This window comes from Sorex araneus, chromosome X (genome assembly GCF_027595985.1).
Source record: "Sorex araneus isolate mSorAra2 chromosome X, mSorAra2.pri, whole genome shotgun sequence".
Classification (NCBI taxonomy): domain Eukaryota; kingdom Metazoa; phylum Chordata; class Mammalia; order Eulipotyphla; family Soricidae; genus Sorex; species Sorex araneus.
This window is the reverse complement of record NC_073313.1, coordinates 165,186,966-165,204,538: the sequence shown is the minus strand read 5'-3', so window position 1 is coordinate 165,204,538 and position 17,573 is coordinate 165,186,966. Positions and strand designations below refer to the sequence as shown.

At 48.9% G+C, this 17,573-nt stretch overlaps 1 protein-coding gene across 2 annotated transcripts in view; it reads right to left on the bottom strand.

The window, feature by feature from the left end:
* The window catches only part of RALGPS2 (Ral GEF with PH domain and SH3 binding motif 2), a 120,144-nt gene that overhangs the window by 16,183 nt on the left and 86,388 nt on the right, over positions 1-17,573 (bottom strand). For both annotated transcript variants that reach the window (XM_055119908.1, XM_055119909.1), the window contains exons 9-14: positions 13,313-13,450; positions 10,403-10,493; positions 7,055-7,122; positions 5,269-5,404; positions 3,816-3,967; positions 1,946-2,000 (exon numbers count right to left, since the gene is read on the bottom strand). In XM_055119908.1, coding sequence (XP_054975883.1) covers positions 1,946-2,000; positions 3,816-3,967; positions 5,269-5,404; positions 7,055-7,122; positions 10,403-10,493; positions 13,313-13,450 — 640 coding nt within the window. The remainder of the gene's footprint in view (positions 1-1,945; positions 2,001-3,815; positions 3,968-5,268; positions 5,405-7,054; positions 7,123-10,402; positions 10,494-13,312; positions 13,451-17,573) is intronic.

Sequence of the window (17,573 nt, the reverse complement as noted above, 5' to 3'; positions counted from 1 at the left end):
CCTGCCTCTCTAGCTTGCATATAAAGGACAACGAAAGAGTTCCACTGAGTCACAGACATAAACAAAGTATTATTTCACCTCCACAGCAACTGCAATGAACGAGTGATAAAGTCAGTAAAGGATAAACAGGCATAGCTAATATGCCTACATAATGGTAAAGAGTATTTCTTGGGGTCCGAGCGATAGTACAGCAGGTAGGGCGTTTGCCTTGCACACGGCCGACCTGGGTTTGATCCTTGGCATCCCATAGGGTCCCCTGAGCACCACCAGGAGTGAGTTCTGAGTGCAGAGCCAAGAGTGTCACACACACACACACACACACACACCACACACACGTTACTTCCTTTGTCTGGGAAAAGTTAGTAAGGTAGCCTGTTAATAAATGTATGTGAACAGAAAATATCTATTTAAATAGCAATAAAAGGACAAAGAAATGGTATATTTATCCAGAGTACAATTTTCAGGTTCAATATCCAGGTGGTTAAATCTTAGGGTTTTGGTTTACTCTTTCCTACTTCATGTATGAATCTCACTGAACAGCACGAATTTACACTCAAAATGTTTTGAGTCACTGACTTAAACCTGGCAAAAGAACAGCAGCTATTTTTAGCTACAAGTGTGTGCAAAGCCAAACATTTGTTCTAAAAGAAAGCATTGTTTTGGGATGTGAAGGCAACATCATTTAAAGCCCCGTCTCATAAGCAGCCCCTAGGCGCGAGCAAAAATTATTAGCACAGCACCATCCTGATTACTTACTTTTTGTTCTATTTTGTGGCCACACCTGGCTGTGCTCAGAGCTTACTTCTGGCAGGGTTTGGGAGACCACATAGGGTGCTGGGGATTGAATCTGGGTTTGCTGTATACAAGTTAAGTGCCCAACCTACTGTATGTACCATCGTTCCTGGGGTTCTGGCCCAATTTACTCACATGAAAAAAAGGGGGGCCTGTGGCATATCGGTGATTTTCAGGGGCTACTCCTGGCTCTGTGCTCAGGGATCATTCCTGGCAGGCTCCAGGGACCACATGGGGTTCTGGGATTGGAACTGGGTTGGTCATGTGCAAGGCAAGGCACCCCCCCACCCCACTATCTCTCCTGCCCCAAATCCTATAGTTTTTTTTTTTTTTTTTGCCTTTTGGGTCACACCTGGTGATGCTCAGGGGTTACTTCTGACTCTGCACTCAGGAATTATTCCTGGAGGTGCTCAGGGGACCATATGGGATGCTGGGATTCGAACCTGGGTCGGCCGCGTGCAAGACAAACACCCTACCCGCTGTGCTACCACTCCAGCCCCCCAAATCCTACAGTTTTTGTGTAAGATTTTAATAGCCTCTCAAACCTACACTCGATGACATTATGCTCTTCCTAGGGGGTAGGAATTAAAGTAATCTATAAATTCAGAGTCTGTCAGAAGCAAACTCTTGAGTTTTTCCTGTTTAAGGAAAAAAGAGATGACAGTGGAAGTTGAAAGTAAATAATCTGTAAAAACACAAGTCAAGAATCTCCCAAAATAGGGAACAAAACTGGGGCACACCGATAACGCGGAGCAGAAAGCATCAACGTTACTTTGAAAAACAAGGTGTAACAAACAAAATCTTAATTGCAGAAAGATGAAGGCCTTGTGAAAATCCACCAAGAACGAGGACTCACTGTCAGCCAAGCAGCAAGAAATTAAACAACCCAAATGTAGCTTAACTTCCAATGTACGGAAGTATAACTGCTCTCTATTGAGTGATTAGTATGAGATTAGAGAGCTAAATATTTTCAACTCTACCAGTATTGATGACATTTGAGATTCGAGGGGTTGGTTGTACTTAAGTATGAATGAAGTATCAATCATTTCTGTCCCGAGTAACCCCTTGGAGATACGTAGTGAGCTTTCCTTAGACTTGATGCTGCAAACTTTGACACAACCTAAAGGCAAGAGCAGTGGGCAAGTTCTCTTACCTTTCAAAGGCAGGCCAGGAGGTCTCTTCACTCAGCTCAGAGCCATCACTGCTTCCTAAAATAAAGAGTCATTCTCGCTTTTAAACACCAGCGCTACAGATGGAATCTAATACTTAAAAACTTCTCAGGGCTAGAGGATGTGTCGGAAACTGAGGGTGCAGTGGGGTCCTGACACCCCCCCAATCCACACATGTGGCACATGGCCACACAGCGCCGCAACTGGGACCTGGCTGAGAAGCTTACCACCAGCATAACCCCAAGACACCAAAACACACTGAAACAAGAGGATATTTCCCCCAAATTCTCTGTGCCTAAAAAAACTTGGGGCTAGAGCAATAGCACAGCAGGTAGGGTGTTTGCCTTGCATGCGGCCAACCCGGGTCCAACTGCCAGCATCTCATAGGCATAGGGTTCCCTGAGCACCGCCAGGAATAATTCCTGAGTGCAGAGCCAGAAGTAACCCCTGAGCATCAGCGGGTATGACCCAAAAAAGCAACAAAACAAAACAAAAATCTATAATTACGTTATTTGCGTGATAATATTCTATCAGGAGATCATTAGGGCTATTTTTTAAAATACAATGGAAATGATCGATGCTATGATGTCCTTCATCTCTCAGACGCCCTCTGATTTTGCACGTGCTGTGTGTGTGAGTGGGGGCTCACTGGAACTGCCCTCTGTTCCCACTGCCTTAGGACTGCACTCGTTAGAGGCTGTTCTTGGGAGAAGTGAGAATGTTCTGGTTTGAGGAGAAATTGGAGGAACTGGAAGGTGGGTGGTGACTGGTGGATTATCTTTGCTGAGCTGCAAGGGGAGGGTGGGCACTCTGCAGAAGGGGACTCTGTTCCAGAAGCACAGAGCCAAGAACAGATTAGCCTACTCCGGGACAACACCCGCAGGTGGACCGCCCCCCCCCCCCGGATATTTCCAAGCTGGTGACAGGAATGGAACAAGGCTGGAAGGAGCTGTGGTCCCCAGTGGCCATGGCTGTCGCCCCTGGTGCTGCCGGGGGAACTGGATGTCATGTGGAGGATTCAACTGGGGCCAGGAGCACACAGGCGGATGCCTCTCAAATCCCTCATCCCACCCTGGTTCACTGAACCCCAAGGAAGCAGCCTGACTTCGGGTCTGTCTTCAATGATGCGTCCTTTTCAAAGGGTCACTTATTCAGCTCCTAAACATTAGGCAACTGAACTTATCTGAACTGAACTCTCCTTCCCACCCCAACGAGTGCCTTGGCCTGAACACAGTGAGCACCCCAGACTGGAGGGGCCCCCCAGAGCTCTGAGCCTGACTGACCGCTCCCTAAGGGGCCAATGAGGCCGAAGTCCTAGTTCTCAAATCTCCGAACACCCTAACCTGCCCCACCCAGGTCACCCTTTCTCCCACGTCAAGAACATCCCCATCTAGTCGGGGGCTTAGTCCAAACCTCAGAATCAGCCCTAACTGCCTCCTTCGTGGTCCTCGTGCAGACCCTACGCAGGCACCCCTGATGCACCCAGGCTCCTTTCTCACTGCCCCCCCCACGCCCCCATAATGGGGGCTGATGCTAAAAGCATTCTGAAAAAGTCTGAGTCTGGGGCTGGAGCCATAGCACAGTGGGGAGGGCGTTTGCCTGGCACGCGGCCGACCCGGGTTCGATTCCCAGCATCCCAGAGGGTCCCCTGAGCACCACCAGGAGTGATTCCTGAGTGCATGAACCAGGAGCAACCCCTGTGCAATGCTGGGTGTGACCCAAAAAGCAAAAAAAAAAAAAAGTCTGAGTTCTGAACTTCAGGGCTATGAGTGTGGAGCTGCCAGCTTGGCGCTGCTCCGCGCAGGCTGAGAAAGGACCTGAACGGGGCCGGGGGGGCCGCGGGGCGTCTCTCACCGATGGAGATGCCGCTGGACAATGTGGAACTCTCTGCGTGGCCTCTGGACGGGGCGTGGGGCTCCATGACGCTGTCGTCCAGCAGGTGTCTGGGTCCCGCATTGGGGAACGTCGCACTCTTAAACTCGGCTGTGTTCATTTTATGAATGAAACTGCAAAGAGAGAGAGGGAGGTGGGGCTCATCCATCAACGGGAAAGACGCTCTCATCTAAAGACGAGGGAGACAGGGGCTGGGGCTGGAGCGACAGCACAGCGGGGAGGGTGTTTGCCTTGCACGCAGCCAATATGAGTTTGATTCCCAGCATCCCATATGGTCCCCTGAGCACCACCAAGAGTAATTCCTGAGTGCAGTCAGGAGTAACCCCTGTGCATCGCTGGGTGTGACCCCAAAAAGCAAAATAAATAAATAAATAAATAAAAACGCAGGAGGGAAAGATTTGCCAGCTCTCCTGAACCTACTTCTGGACTCTGCTCCTAACCAACACATTTCTCACCATCAAAGCTGGGAGCTTAGGGACAGACTGTCTCAGGAAACCAGTCCTCAGGCACCCATTACATAGGTATGTAACATGCTATGCTACATACTTTAACGTGCCGCTAGCTGGTGTGTGGCCCTGTGGCACACACTTTGATGTGGCTTGATTAACACAAACGGCAGTGCCAGCGTCAACTGCATCAAAGTTGTGAGTCCCATGAAAAATTTTCACTTTGCAGAAAAACACTATTAGAATACCCGCAACAATTGTGGCACAGTCACAGGCTCCCTTTTAAGAAACTAGCCTCAGGCCGGGAGACAACTTCTGAGTGCCCATGCTCTGCATGCAGATGGCCAGAGTTGGATCCCAGAATCATGTGGTTCTCCAAGCACTGCCCACATGACAGGGATCATCGAGCACTCCTGCGTGTGCCCAACCCTGCCCCTCCACAAAAACAACAACAAAAAACCCACAAAAAAATCCCTCACAATCCCCCCCCCTTTTTTTTAAAGGTTTTTGGGTCATATCAGCATCGCTCAGGGTTACTCCTGGAGATTTTGGGTGACAATATGGGGTGCCGGGATCAAACCTGGAGTGGCCGTATGCAAGCAAATGCCCTACTGGCTGTCCTATCACTCCAGCTCACAAATCTTCTAAAACTTAACAAAAATGCTCCCTTTTCTTTGCAGTTAGGAAAACAGCAAACTTTAAAGGCCCACGTTTATGACGGTTCAAATAAATAATGACCGTCTTCGAGGTCTGATTTTATTTATGATACTCATCTGACCCACATGTCAAAGGCATTATGAGAACATACAAAGCTCATTTCCAAATTCAGATTAAGGCAGAAACAAGCTTTTGGGCCAACAATGCTTTACTGAAGCGCAAAATATGCAAAAACACCTTTAATGCTTATTAAGGGAGGGGTTGTGGAGGGAAACCCTGCCAGTGACTAGACGAGAAAGGAGAAGGCTGACTTGTAGCCCAAGCTGTGGCACTTCCTGTGTCCATGGGGGATGAGGTTCCGTGGGGAGGGCGGCGTGGCGGGGAGCAAGGCTGCTTCAGCGGTGGCACTCTTGCGCCCGCTCTGCGGGGACGCGCCGACATCGGGACCTAGGGGCCAAGCAGAAAGAAAAAGTTGACAACGGTTGTGGAAGCCTCAACGTAAGCGGAGCCTGTCTTCCGATGCTATTTACGTGGTCTTAGTTCACGACAAAACCAAGAAACGTCAGTCTGCTGGGTGAGCCTTTATATGGTTTCAGAACGGAAACATGTGGGGCTTAATGTCAGGTCTATTTTGATTTTTTTTTTTTTTGCATAGGTGCTGATGAGCGACTTCCTGGAGCATGGCACTGTCGCTGTGCGGTGCGGCTCACGGTGTGCTGTGCACTTTGTACTGAACATCCCCCCCCCTTTTTTTTTTGCTTTTTGGGTCACACCTGGCAATGCACAGGGGTTACTCCTGGCTCTGCACTCAGGAACTACCCCTGGCCGGGCTCAGGGGACCATATGGGATGCTGGGATTTGAACCCGGGTCGGCCGCGTGCAAGGCAAACACCCTACCCACTGTGGTATCTCTCCAGCCCCTGAACATCCCCTTTATGAAGCCACCGGTAAGTCAGCAATTCTGAGGGCTGGGGGTACGGTCCCAGGGTGGAGGACATGCTCTGGGTTTTACTATGGGCTCGGCAGGGTCCCTCCAACAGCTGAGGTGGCGGACGGCTGAGCAACACGTGGCGGGGGGTGGGGGGCAAAAAAGACAGAAGCATCTATGGCCATTTGTATTTCCAGTGCTTTCAGTCTACTACTAGAGCAAAAAAAAAAAAAAAAGATTTTTTTTTAATGCTGTTGTTGTGGGGCCACTACAGGGAGTGCTCAGGGGGTAAGGAGGTATCAGGGACAGCACTTGCCTGCACCAATTCACTCACATCCCTGACCCGTCACTAAAATTTAAAGACATCAAGCCAATAAAGCTGTCTCCTATAGTGATTCAAGTCAGCATGATTTTCCAAGCAAAGGAGAAATCAGCGGTGTAAAGCGCCTTCCCAGCTGAGGCAAGTGCTCTTCCCTAACCGTGTCTGGACCGTTCCTGGCCATCTCCACAGCGCTCCTGCACATGGCCTGAGTTTCCCCACCACCAACTTGGCCTCCAAACCATTCTGGGGGCATGTTCATGCAGAATACACCCCGCAACCTAGGGCAGAGTCTTCTCACACACTCCCCTTGGGTTTTCTCATCTTCTTCTCCTTTGCAGCCCCCTCTCAGGACTACTGGGGACGGCAGATGCTGGGAGGGGGGCCTGGGGCGCAGCTGGCAGGGACAGAACTGGGGGCCTGGCCTGAGGGCCCTGTTGTGTTGCAGAGCTACAGCCCTGCCCAGATCCATCTTTCTTTTTTTGGTTTTTGGGTCACAGGGCTGACTCCTGGCTCTGCACTCAGGAATCACTCCTGGCGGTGCTCGGGGGATCCTATGGGATGCTGGGAATCGAACCCGGGTTGGCCAAGTGCAGGGCAAATGCCCTCCCTGCTGTGCTATCGCTCCAGCCCCTGGATCCGTCTTTCTTGGTTAGACTTGAGTGCTTGCTGGTATATCACCAATAAACTACAAGTAAGCACTCTCAAATTTTTTTAAAAAGCATTGATCTTAGTATCAAAAAGATATTTTCAAACATAGCAAAGAGTATGTCAAGTATTTATCTCCCTCGGAGTATATTCCTGATGAGTTTGTCTGGTTACTGGGTAATGAGCGAGAAGCATCACTCACCGACTAAGTCCTCCCTGGAAGCAGCAGAACGAGGGGTACTGGTTCCTGGTTCTATCTTTAATGACAGTCTGAAAGCAGAGAAAAACAACACACACACACAAAGATTAAGATCTGATACAACATCAAGATCACATTGTTTCTCATCAAAGCCAAAAGCATTTATATAAAATAACCCCAGCATTCGGGAATATTCTCTGTGCACAATCCTTAGTTGACATTAGTCTAAAAACTATTAGAAAAAATAAAAAATTATGCTTGAAAATAGATAATTTTCCCCAAACTAACCCAACATTGCTAAATAATTAAAAAATAAATAGATGGTATTTGCTGAATGACTAAAAGACAATTTAACTGATATCATATTGCCTCCATGCCAGGCTGTCTTCATGGGGGGGGCCCTCGGAGGGGGGTGGGTTGCGTTTCCCTCCCCGCCCCAAACAGAGCCCGGGCAGCCAAAAACCTCCAGAACCCAACCACAGCCATGCTCAAGGCCACTCTCCACCTGCCTGGACGAGCCTCACGCATGAAAGAACCGACAGAGAAGCCCAGGTATGCGGGACCCATGGCTGAGATCTCCAAGCCTGCTCGGATAGGGACTGGGCTTCCTCCCCCCAGATACCCAGTTTTCCAGTAGCTTGGCAGTCACACCCACAAACTACCCTCAGAGCCATGTAATTCCATCAACAGCCAAGATTCAAAGACTATAAAACAAAGCTCCTGGGGGGCTGGAGTGATAGCACAGTGGGGAGGGTGTTTGCTTTGCACACGGCCGCCCCGGGTTTGATCCCCGGCATCCCATAGGGTCCTCTGAGCACCGCCAGGGGTGATTCCTGAGTGCAGAGCCAGGAGTAACCCCTGTGCATTGCCAGGTGTGACCCAAAAAGAAAAAAAAAACCACCAAAAACAAAAAACAAAGCTCCTGGAAGAGAGTGGCACAATTTTTCCTGGAGTGTGTGGCTCTTTATTTTTGTTTTATTTATTTATTTATTTATTTATTTATTTATTTATTTATTTATTTATTTATTTATTTATTTATTTATTTATTTTTTCCTCGAATGGCAGAGCCTGGCAAGCTACCCGTGACGTATTTGATATGCCAAAAACAGTAACAACAACATGCTCTTCGTGTTCCTGAAGCGAGCAGATGCCATCGGGCTATACTAGCACACGATAGGGACAAACGAAGACGTTACTGGCACCTGCTTGAGCAAATCAATGAACAACGGGATGACAGTGATACAGTGATATAGTGATCATACTGTAGTTAACTCTTACTTACATTCAACAACTTTCATACATTATTCTATTATAAAAATTCTTCCTAAACTTTTAGTAGGTAATTTGAGGGCATCTGTAAACACTGAAATTAAAAACCACCTCACTTAAAAACTAGATACTAAAACACAAGCAACCCCACATAGTATAAAGAATGTGTACAAATAAAAGGTTGTTTGCAAAACTCTTTCTAAATGACTGTGCTGGGTCAAAGTTTATTATTGGTAGAAACTTCCATCTAGGATACTCTGCAGTTTCCAGTTTCATAGAAAAAGTGGTATTTTTTTTTATTTAAAAATTTTATTTTTGGGGCTGGAGCGATAGCACAGCGGGTAGGGCGTTTGCCTTGCACGCGACCGACCCGGGTTCGATTCCCAGCATCCCATATGGTCCCCTGAGCACCGCCAGGGATAATTCCTGAGTGCAGAGCCAGGAGTAACCCCTGTGCAGAGCCAGGTGTGACCCAAAAAGCAAAAAAAAAAAAAAAAAAAAATTATTTTTATAAAGTTGCTCACAATAATTTATTAGAGTAATGAATCTTGTGGGTGGAAATGATCGGAAGAGATAGGATGTTAAAACAGCTGGGGATGGCACTTACGATGTTGTCCAAACCCTATTATCAATAAGCATTTTTCTGAAAATCAGTACTTTAAAAATCTTGAACGGCAGTGTTGAATACAAGTGACACTCAGAATGATACATGGTGTGTTCTAGAAATAGATTCTTACTTGTTATTTTCTAAGAACTTAAGATCCAATCATATTCCAATTACTTGACAGTACAAGCTGATGTAGTTTTTTGATTGTTCAGTTTTTAACCATATCCAACTGTGCTCAGGACCTACTCCTGGCTCTGTGCTCAGGGAAAACATATGTATTTGGGACCATATGGGGTGCTGGAGGCTGGAACCAGGTAGGCTGCCCTGGATGTTCTGAGGTATACCACACAGCACTAACTGTAGTCAGGATCTAGTCAATATTCCCAAACTCATCCCACCCAGGGTAGTCCTGGGAAAGGTAGAAAGTGGGGATAGCCACTTGAGTGACTTAACCCGTAAGGGAATTCTCATTCTCTCAAGCTACAAAAAGTTGGGAAAACAAGGCATGTCAAAATGATCATGAAAAAAGAAGTAAGCTTTTATTCTGTAGACTTTCATTATTCCTTCAGTCCATTAAAGATACATTCCCGGAGAGACTCAATATTTGAATAAAAAGGGAGAAAAAATTTAGGCAAAAACTATCAAACATTAGCTCTCAAAAACTTGAAAAAGATGGAATACTTAATAGTGAAGATGCTTTATTTTTTTATTATTTATTTATTTATTTATTTGCTTTTTGGGTCACACCCAGCGATGCACAGGGGTTACTCCTGGTTCTACACTCAGGAATTACTCCTGGCGGTGCTCAGGGGACCATATGGGATGCTGGGATTCGAACCCGGGTCGGCCGAGTGCAAGGCAAACGCCCTACCCGCTGTGCTATAGCTCCAGCCCCAATAGTGAAGATGCTTTATAGTAGTCCAATCACATCACATAGTAATAACGATAATTTTATTTTTGTTTTTTTTTTGGGTCACACCCAAGAATGCTCAGAGGTTATTCCTGTCTCTATACTCAGGACGCACTCCTGGTGTGCTCAGGGAACCATTAAGGATGCCAGGATCAAACCCCAGGCAAATGCCCTAGCTGCTGTACTATTGCTCTGACCCCACATCAAATAATTTTAAAAATGCTTAATTACCTGTAATTTCATAGATGGTCAACTGGACTGGGCTCATTTATGTAATGTAGGGAAGGGCATCGGGATAGGACCAGGTAGTTGAAAATCGTATTTGGGGGCTGGATCGATACAGTACAGTGGCTAGGGCTTCTGCCTTGCACGCGGCTGACCCAGTTCAATCCGCGGCATCCTATAGGTTCCCCCAAGCACTGCCAGGAGTGGTTCCTGAGTGCAGAGCTGGGAGGAACCCCTAAGCATTGCTGGATGTGACCCAAAAAGCAAAACAAACAAACAAACAAAAAAAACCCAAAAAACAAAAACAAAACACCCAACTGTATTTGAAGAGTTAACCTACTTGTAATTATCATCTTCCACAAATTTCTGCAGCTCCTCTATATACTGCACAGAATTCAGGTACTTCTGGACATGAGGCAACATGGGGATGTCTGGGGAAAACATAAGAAATTATTACAATTAGCAGTAAACCAATAAGGTACATCTTCACTAAGATTTTAAGCAGTTAAGCTGAGGAAATATTTCAAAGTAAATTAAGCTTTTAGCAGCAAAATTGCAATGAATTCTAGAAGGACATTACTGAAAGAAATCCTGTTTAATGTAAAATTGAAGGCAACTTGGAGAATTGCAATTAGATGCTGCTTGTATAGACTTTAATGAAAGTTCCACTGACAAGGTCCTATGTATCTGAGGATTTTAACTGGAAATGGAAATTATGAAGCCTTCATGGTGATTCCTACTAAGGTCTCATTTCAGTGCGTAGTATAATAAAAGGTGGTTCCTTTGGAGGCATTCTTTCTTTCTGCGGGGAAGGGACACTGACATGGCACTGCTTGGGGGAACCACACACTGTGTGGGGACTGAACCTGGGTCAGCTGTGTGCAAGGCAAGCACCCAGATCTCTGTACTATCTCTCTGGCACACGAGGCATTCCTCTGTGCTCAGGAACCACCAGTGTCAGAGCCTGGACTCAGGCTTGCTGCACTGATAGCCCGCTGGGCTCTCTCCAGCCCTTTTTGAAATTCTTAAAAGTGAAGATGGACATTCATAAAACTAGAGTATTTTTTTTTTTTTTGGGGTCTCACCCGGCAATGCACAGGGGTTACTCCTGGCTTTTCACTCAGGAGTTACTCCTGTCGGTGCTCAGGGGACCATATGGGATGCTGGGGATCGAACCTGGGTCGGCCACATGCAAGGCAAACGCCCTACCCGCTGTGCTATCGCTCCAGCCCAAAACTAGAGTATTTGGGTCCAAGCATAGGACATCGGGAAAGATTACTTTGCACGAGGCCAACCCAGATTTGACCCCCAGCACCCCATCTGGTGCCCTGAGCTCCGCCAGGAGTGGTCCCTGAGCACCGAGCCAGGAGTCAGCCCTGAGTACCACTGGGTGTGGCCCCAAAACAAACAACAACATAAAACCAGATGATTTAAGACAAACTTACTTTATTTTATTTTATTTTATTTTATTTTTTTTTTTGCTTTTTTTTGGGTCACACCTGGCAATGCACAGGGGTTACTCCTGGCTCTGCACTCAGGAATTACCCCTGGCCATGCTCAGGGGACCATATAGGATGCTGGGATTTGAACCCGGGTCGGCCGCGTGCAAGGCAAACGCCCTACCCGCTGTGCTATCTCTCCAGCCCCAAGACAAACTTACTTTAAATATGTCAGGTGACACTGCCTCTTAAACCCTGAAGTCATACATCTCAACAGCCTACCCTTCCCTACTCCCTACCCACCAAAGAATCCTTTGGTCTCTGGGCCACGCCCGGTGGCTTTCTGTGCTGCTCCTGGCAGTGCTCAGGGCTCAGGCGCTGTCCTTTGAGTTGCTCCCGGGCCCAGCACCAAAACATTTTACAACATCACGAAAAACTATTTTCAAATCACCTGAGCTTGCTCAAATGCTTTTTTCATGGTTCTCTAATATGTACCTCAGGCAACAACAGGCATTTCCTCAACACCAGCTTTAAGAACTTTGGCCCGTGGGGGTGTGGCGTCATCAGCAGGTCAACCTGTACCTGTGGGGCGAGTGCATCAGCAGCCTGATGGTGCCTTCAGGCTTCCTGATACCCCCAAATTGCTGCTGTGCCTTTGGTCAGACCCAACAACTTTGGACCACATGCAAGAAATTAAATGGCCAAAAGCTAGGTATGTGGGAGCTAGACCCACAAACCACCTCTGGCTCAGCTATACAAGCTCATTTATTTCAGAGACCCAAAAATAAATCTCGCAAGGGATAAAAAGCTGCAATTAATCTTGGACCCACACATGGCTGAACATACATGGGTAAATTGGAGGGGGGTGGTCAGCCTAGAGCCCGCCCAAGCAGAGGCCCCGGCAGCCGCTTGCTTCCACAATCCAAAATCGCTGCCATATCCCAGCCTGACTCCATCCTCTCAGGATGGAACCTCACCAAGACATAATCTGCTGAAAATTCGGGTATGCGGGCTTCATGGCTGAAATCTCCAGGCTTTCTTGGGGTCGGGACGGGCTACCTCCCCCTTCCTCCCTGTATTTCCAGAAGCCTCAGCAGTCACATCCACATCCTAAAGCTGCCACCCAATTAAAAAGCTACTCCAGTCCTGATAAAAATACCAAACGCCCTGAACAAACACCATGACCTCTTAGCATCTGTATTGTAAACCATAGTGCAGAAAAGGAAAAAGGAGAGAGCAGGAAAGAAAGTGCCTCCCATAGAGGGAGGCTGGGGGCGGGGGGTGGGATGGGGCACTGAGGGATGAGTGGTAGGGAAACGGGACAATGGCGGTGGGAAATGTGCACTGGTGCTGGAGCACTGTGTGACTGAAACCCAACTATGAACAGCTTTGTAATGATCTACCTGATGAAAAGGGAAGAAAAGGGGCTGGAGCGATAGCACAGCGGGGAGGGCGTTTGCATTGCATGCGGCCAAACTGGGTTCAATTCCCAGCATCCTATACGGTCCCCTGAGCACCGCCAGGAGCAATTCCTGAGTGCAGAGCCAGGAGTAACCCCTGTGCATCGTCGGGTGTGACCCAAAAAGAAAAGAAAAGAAAAGAAAAGAAAAGAAAAGAAAAGAAAAGAAAAGAAAAGAAAAGGATAGAAAAAAACATGTTAGACGTGTCTTAAGCAGGATCTGAAGCAGGTGCTCCCTGCTGGCCTGGGCGGTGAGGAAGGCAGTGAGAAACTGCAGTTCTCAAGTCACTGGCTCATGTCGGAGGGGTCAGACGCCAGCAGAGCGTGGCGGGGCCAGTCCCCAGAGACTCACCGTAGTCACAGGACTGTTGCAAGTCAGAAATGATCCGGAGGATGTTATTCATTAGATTGGATCGCTGCTCATTTTCTAGAATGCTGCCAGTTGATGGGTATGCTGAATCGATGTACGTTAAATCGGACAAATAGATACCTGAAATGAAATGAGCACAATGAGAACTGCAGCTTGGAAAAGCGCGACAAAAAGGCTCTCTTACTCTGCATGGCATCCTCAGAATACACTTGCTAGTCTGCGCTGCTCTGCCCAGACATCACTCTCAAAGCCTACATTTTGGTGAAGATAGGTGAGACGCGTGAATTATGTTTTCTGGAAATGTCTTTTTTTTGGGGGGGGGGGGAACCAAATCTGCTGGTGTTCAGGGATCATGAGGTGACCTGCAATCAATCAGAGCCATTGGGTGCTCTGGTCCTGAGTTTTTTTTCTTTTTTTTTTTTTTTGGGGGGGGGGAACATCTGGTGATACTCAGGGGTTACTCCCGGCTTTGTGTTCAGGAATTAATCCTTGGGGGCCCCTATGGGACTATACTGGATGCCAGGGATTGAACCCTGATCAGCTGCATGAAAATAATGACTCCCTTCTGTCCTACTGCTGTCTTTCTACGGTCCCCTGACTGTCTTTTTACGACGTTTTTCCTGGTATGACCAGAGACTGGAGTTGGATGCTCTGGCCCTGAGGAAGCCCCTGACTCTCCCCGTGCTCCTGCAGACGCTGGTCCTCAGGGCTGGTACAGGCACACAGGGACAGGTACTCCCTCTTTCTTGCCTCTACCCAGTGGCCTGGAGTTGACAACTATCATCAGAGGAACCCTATGACCCTGCAAAGTGTCTCTCTCCAGTGGAAAGATCTGTCTGATGGGCCTGAGCACGGCCAGGAGTGATCCCTGAGTACTGCTGGGTGTGGCCCCAAAGCAAAACAGAAAAAGAGAACCGGAAAGTCAACAACTGGATTTCTCAGCTTGTTCCTGCGATACACGTTCACCCCCACCCCAGAGGTATTTTGTTTCTCTGTCCTAGTGAATTACTACACCGCGCACCCCGACGGTGCTCCTCCTGAACGCGCAGCAAGGTACTGCCTTATGACTACGCACACAGAGAACGTGCAAGACAGGAAAAGACACTCCCCGACTCAAACATCAGCTCTGTCCACTGGCGAGTCTCCTGGACCTGTTTCTGCCCCTCCAGACACACCTTACCCGGGCCGGGGTCAGGGGTTTGCCCGGAAGCCAAGAAAGGGACGCAGAAGCATTCGAGGAGAGACGAAGCCTGAGGCTCACAGTCCCTGGAGGACATGCGCAGTGCCAAGCAGGAGGGAACACAGCTGTGCCAGCATCTGCTCTGCACCCACGTCCTTCCCACTGTCACCAACTCACGCCACCACACTGCCACCACTCTACCATCTCTGCACTGACCCCCCTTCCGCTCTTCTGTCTTCAAGACCACAAGCTCACTGAAGCCCGGAGCAGCGGCATGGCAACGCGTTTCCTTCAAACTCCCCACGTTTCCTCCAGGGCCACGGCCAGTGCGCTGAGAGGGGTTGGCTGGGGTCTTGCCGCAGGCTTCAGTACTGGGGACCCCAATGGACCCACAGCTTCAGCCCGGGTCCCTGGGCAGACTATTCCTCCTCGTCTCCAAGGCTAAAGTGGGGTTCTCTGGAGCACCCTGGCTGCCTCTGCACTCAGCCGCTGCTCTCTGAGAGAACCTCCCCTTCAAACAGGATTCCCTTTACCCTGCAGCAACTGTCTTGCAAGAGGAAGAGAATGGTGCTTTTATTTATTTTTTTGAGTTTTTTTTTTTATTAAGTCACTGTGAGACAGATCCTTACAAAGCTGTTGGTGACTAGGTTTCAGTCATACCGTGTTCCAACACCCAGCCCTCCACTGTGTACGTTCCCCAGCACCAGTGTGCCAGTTTCCCTCCCATCACCCCCCAGCCCCCTCTATGGCAGGTCTCTCTTTCTCCCCCCCCGTGACCCCCCCTTTAGCATTAGTTTGCAATACAGATACTGAAAAGTTATCGTGTATATCCCTCTACCTATTTTTCTTTTTGTGGCTTTTTTTGGTCACACCTGGCAATGCTCAGGGGTTATTCCTGGCTCTGCACTAAGGAATTACTCCTGGCGGTGCTCGGGGACTATATGGGATGCTGGGAATCGAACCTGGGTCGGCTGCGTGCAAGGCAAACGCCCTCCCCGCTACGTATTGCTCCAGTTCCCTTTTCCCTACCTTTACCACTCAGTTCTTGTCCCGTGTGATTATTCCCAGCTATTATTGTCACACTGGTCCCGTCTCTAACTGACCTACTCTCCGCCCTATATAAAGAATGACATGTTTATTTATCCGACCCTTCACTTAGCTGTATTATGGGGCAGAAGGGGCGCTGGGCTCATTTAGGCAGCAGCGGCCAGGGGCTAGTCCTGGCTCTGTGCTCAGAAGTGCCCCCTGGAGGTGGTGCTGGGGATTCTAAGGCAGGTCAGTCCCCGCAGCCGCACGCCAGGGAAGGGTCTCACCTCTTGCACTGTCTCTCTTCTGCCCTTTTGAAAATGAAATCTTTGAAACACAGAGTTCAGGGGGGTCAGGAAAATCATGGAAGACTGCAACAAGGAGGGGAGCCAGAGAGAGTGTTGGGGGGGGAGCAAAGGGTGACCCAGTTCAATCCCCAGCATTGCATATATCTCCCCTGCCCCACAACCAGGAAAAACCCCTGAGCACTACTGGGCGTGACCCAACACCTCTAGGCCCCCCAGGACAAATGGAAAAGAAAGAGATGGCCAGGTATCTGGGCTGGGGGCAAGGGGCATCCTTTGAGCCCCAAGAGTAAGGAAATGGATGCTGGGACTAACAGCGTTCCCGTGTGCGGACAGACAGATGCCCAGCTTCTGTGTTCCTGACGACAGGCTGCGCGCGCTGCATGAGTCACACCCTATGATGACTCCAATAGCTTCCGATTCCCCTATCAAGGTCACGATCTCAACGAAGTATCTGGAAAGCAATCCACTTCCATCTGGGATTTATCACTTCCTTATCTGGGGAGGACGGCAGAGCCTGGCAAGCTCCCCGTGGCGTATTCGATATGCCAAAAACAGTAACAATGATGGGTCTCATTTCCCTGACCCTAAAAGAGCCTCCAATGCGGCACCATTGGGAAGGATTGAGTAGAGAGGCTGCTAAAATCTCAGGGCTAGGACGAATGGAGATGTTACTGGCGCCCACTCGAGCAAATCAATGAACAATGGGATGACCGTGATAGTGATATCTGGGGAGGGTGGTGGTGGGGCCACACCTGGCAGTGCCCAGGGCCGATTCCTGGCTTTGAGCTCAGGGACTGAACCCAGCTTGGCCACATGCCAAGCAAATGCCCTACCCCGTGGACTGTCACTCCCGCCCCCTGTTTCTCATTCCTTTCCCTTCCTTAATAATAAGATCGAGGTGCTGGAGCAATAGCACAGCGAGGAGGGTGTCTGCCTTGCACTCGGCCGACCAGGTTTGATTCCCAGCATCCCATAGGGTCCCCCGAGCACCGCCGGGAGTAATTCTTGAGTGCACGAGTCAGGGGTAACCCCTGTGCATTGCTGGGTATGACCTTCCCAAAAAAAGCCAAAAGACAGTAATAATGATGATGATGATATAGAGCAGTCAGAATTTCTATGGGCGTTTTCCCATCCTTTTTGCCCCACACTGATTTCTGCGTTAATATATCAGAGAGATCAGCAGTGCCATCAGAGAAACTGCATTTGGCCACCCTTTTCCTTCTCTTTTGCAGGCGGTGTGGGGTGCCCCCGCCCTCTGATTCTCGGCCACAGGGCAGGTGTGTCACTGTGGGGCCAGAGGACGCGCTGCTGCTTGGACCCTGTTGGGGGTCTCCAGGCTGCACCAGGCCCTGTGCTACCTCCTTCTGGGCCCCTGCAGACACTGCAGAATCTTATTCTCACACAGACCTCCACAACCCTCCTCCTCCTCGTACCGGTGAATGTCTCTGGGTCTCCTCCTGCTGCTTAATGCCGGCAGACTAGTCCAGTCTAGGCCCTGAGTCCTGCACCCCTGCCGTTCCCTGGAAATCAGAGTCTTGCGATTCTCTCAGCCCTCTGTGTGCATGTTTCCTAGACTATGTCACTTCTGGGAGCGTCAGCCATCCCTAGATTCAGATGACCCCCAGTCTCTGGAGAAACGAGCTGCCCGTCATTTTTTTTTTTTTTCTTTTTGGGTCACACCTGGCGATGCACAGGGGTCACTCCTGGCTCTGCACTCAGGAACCACCCC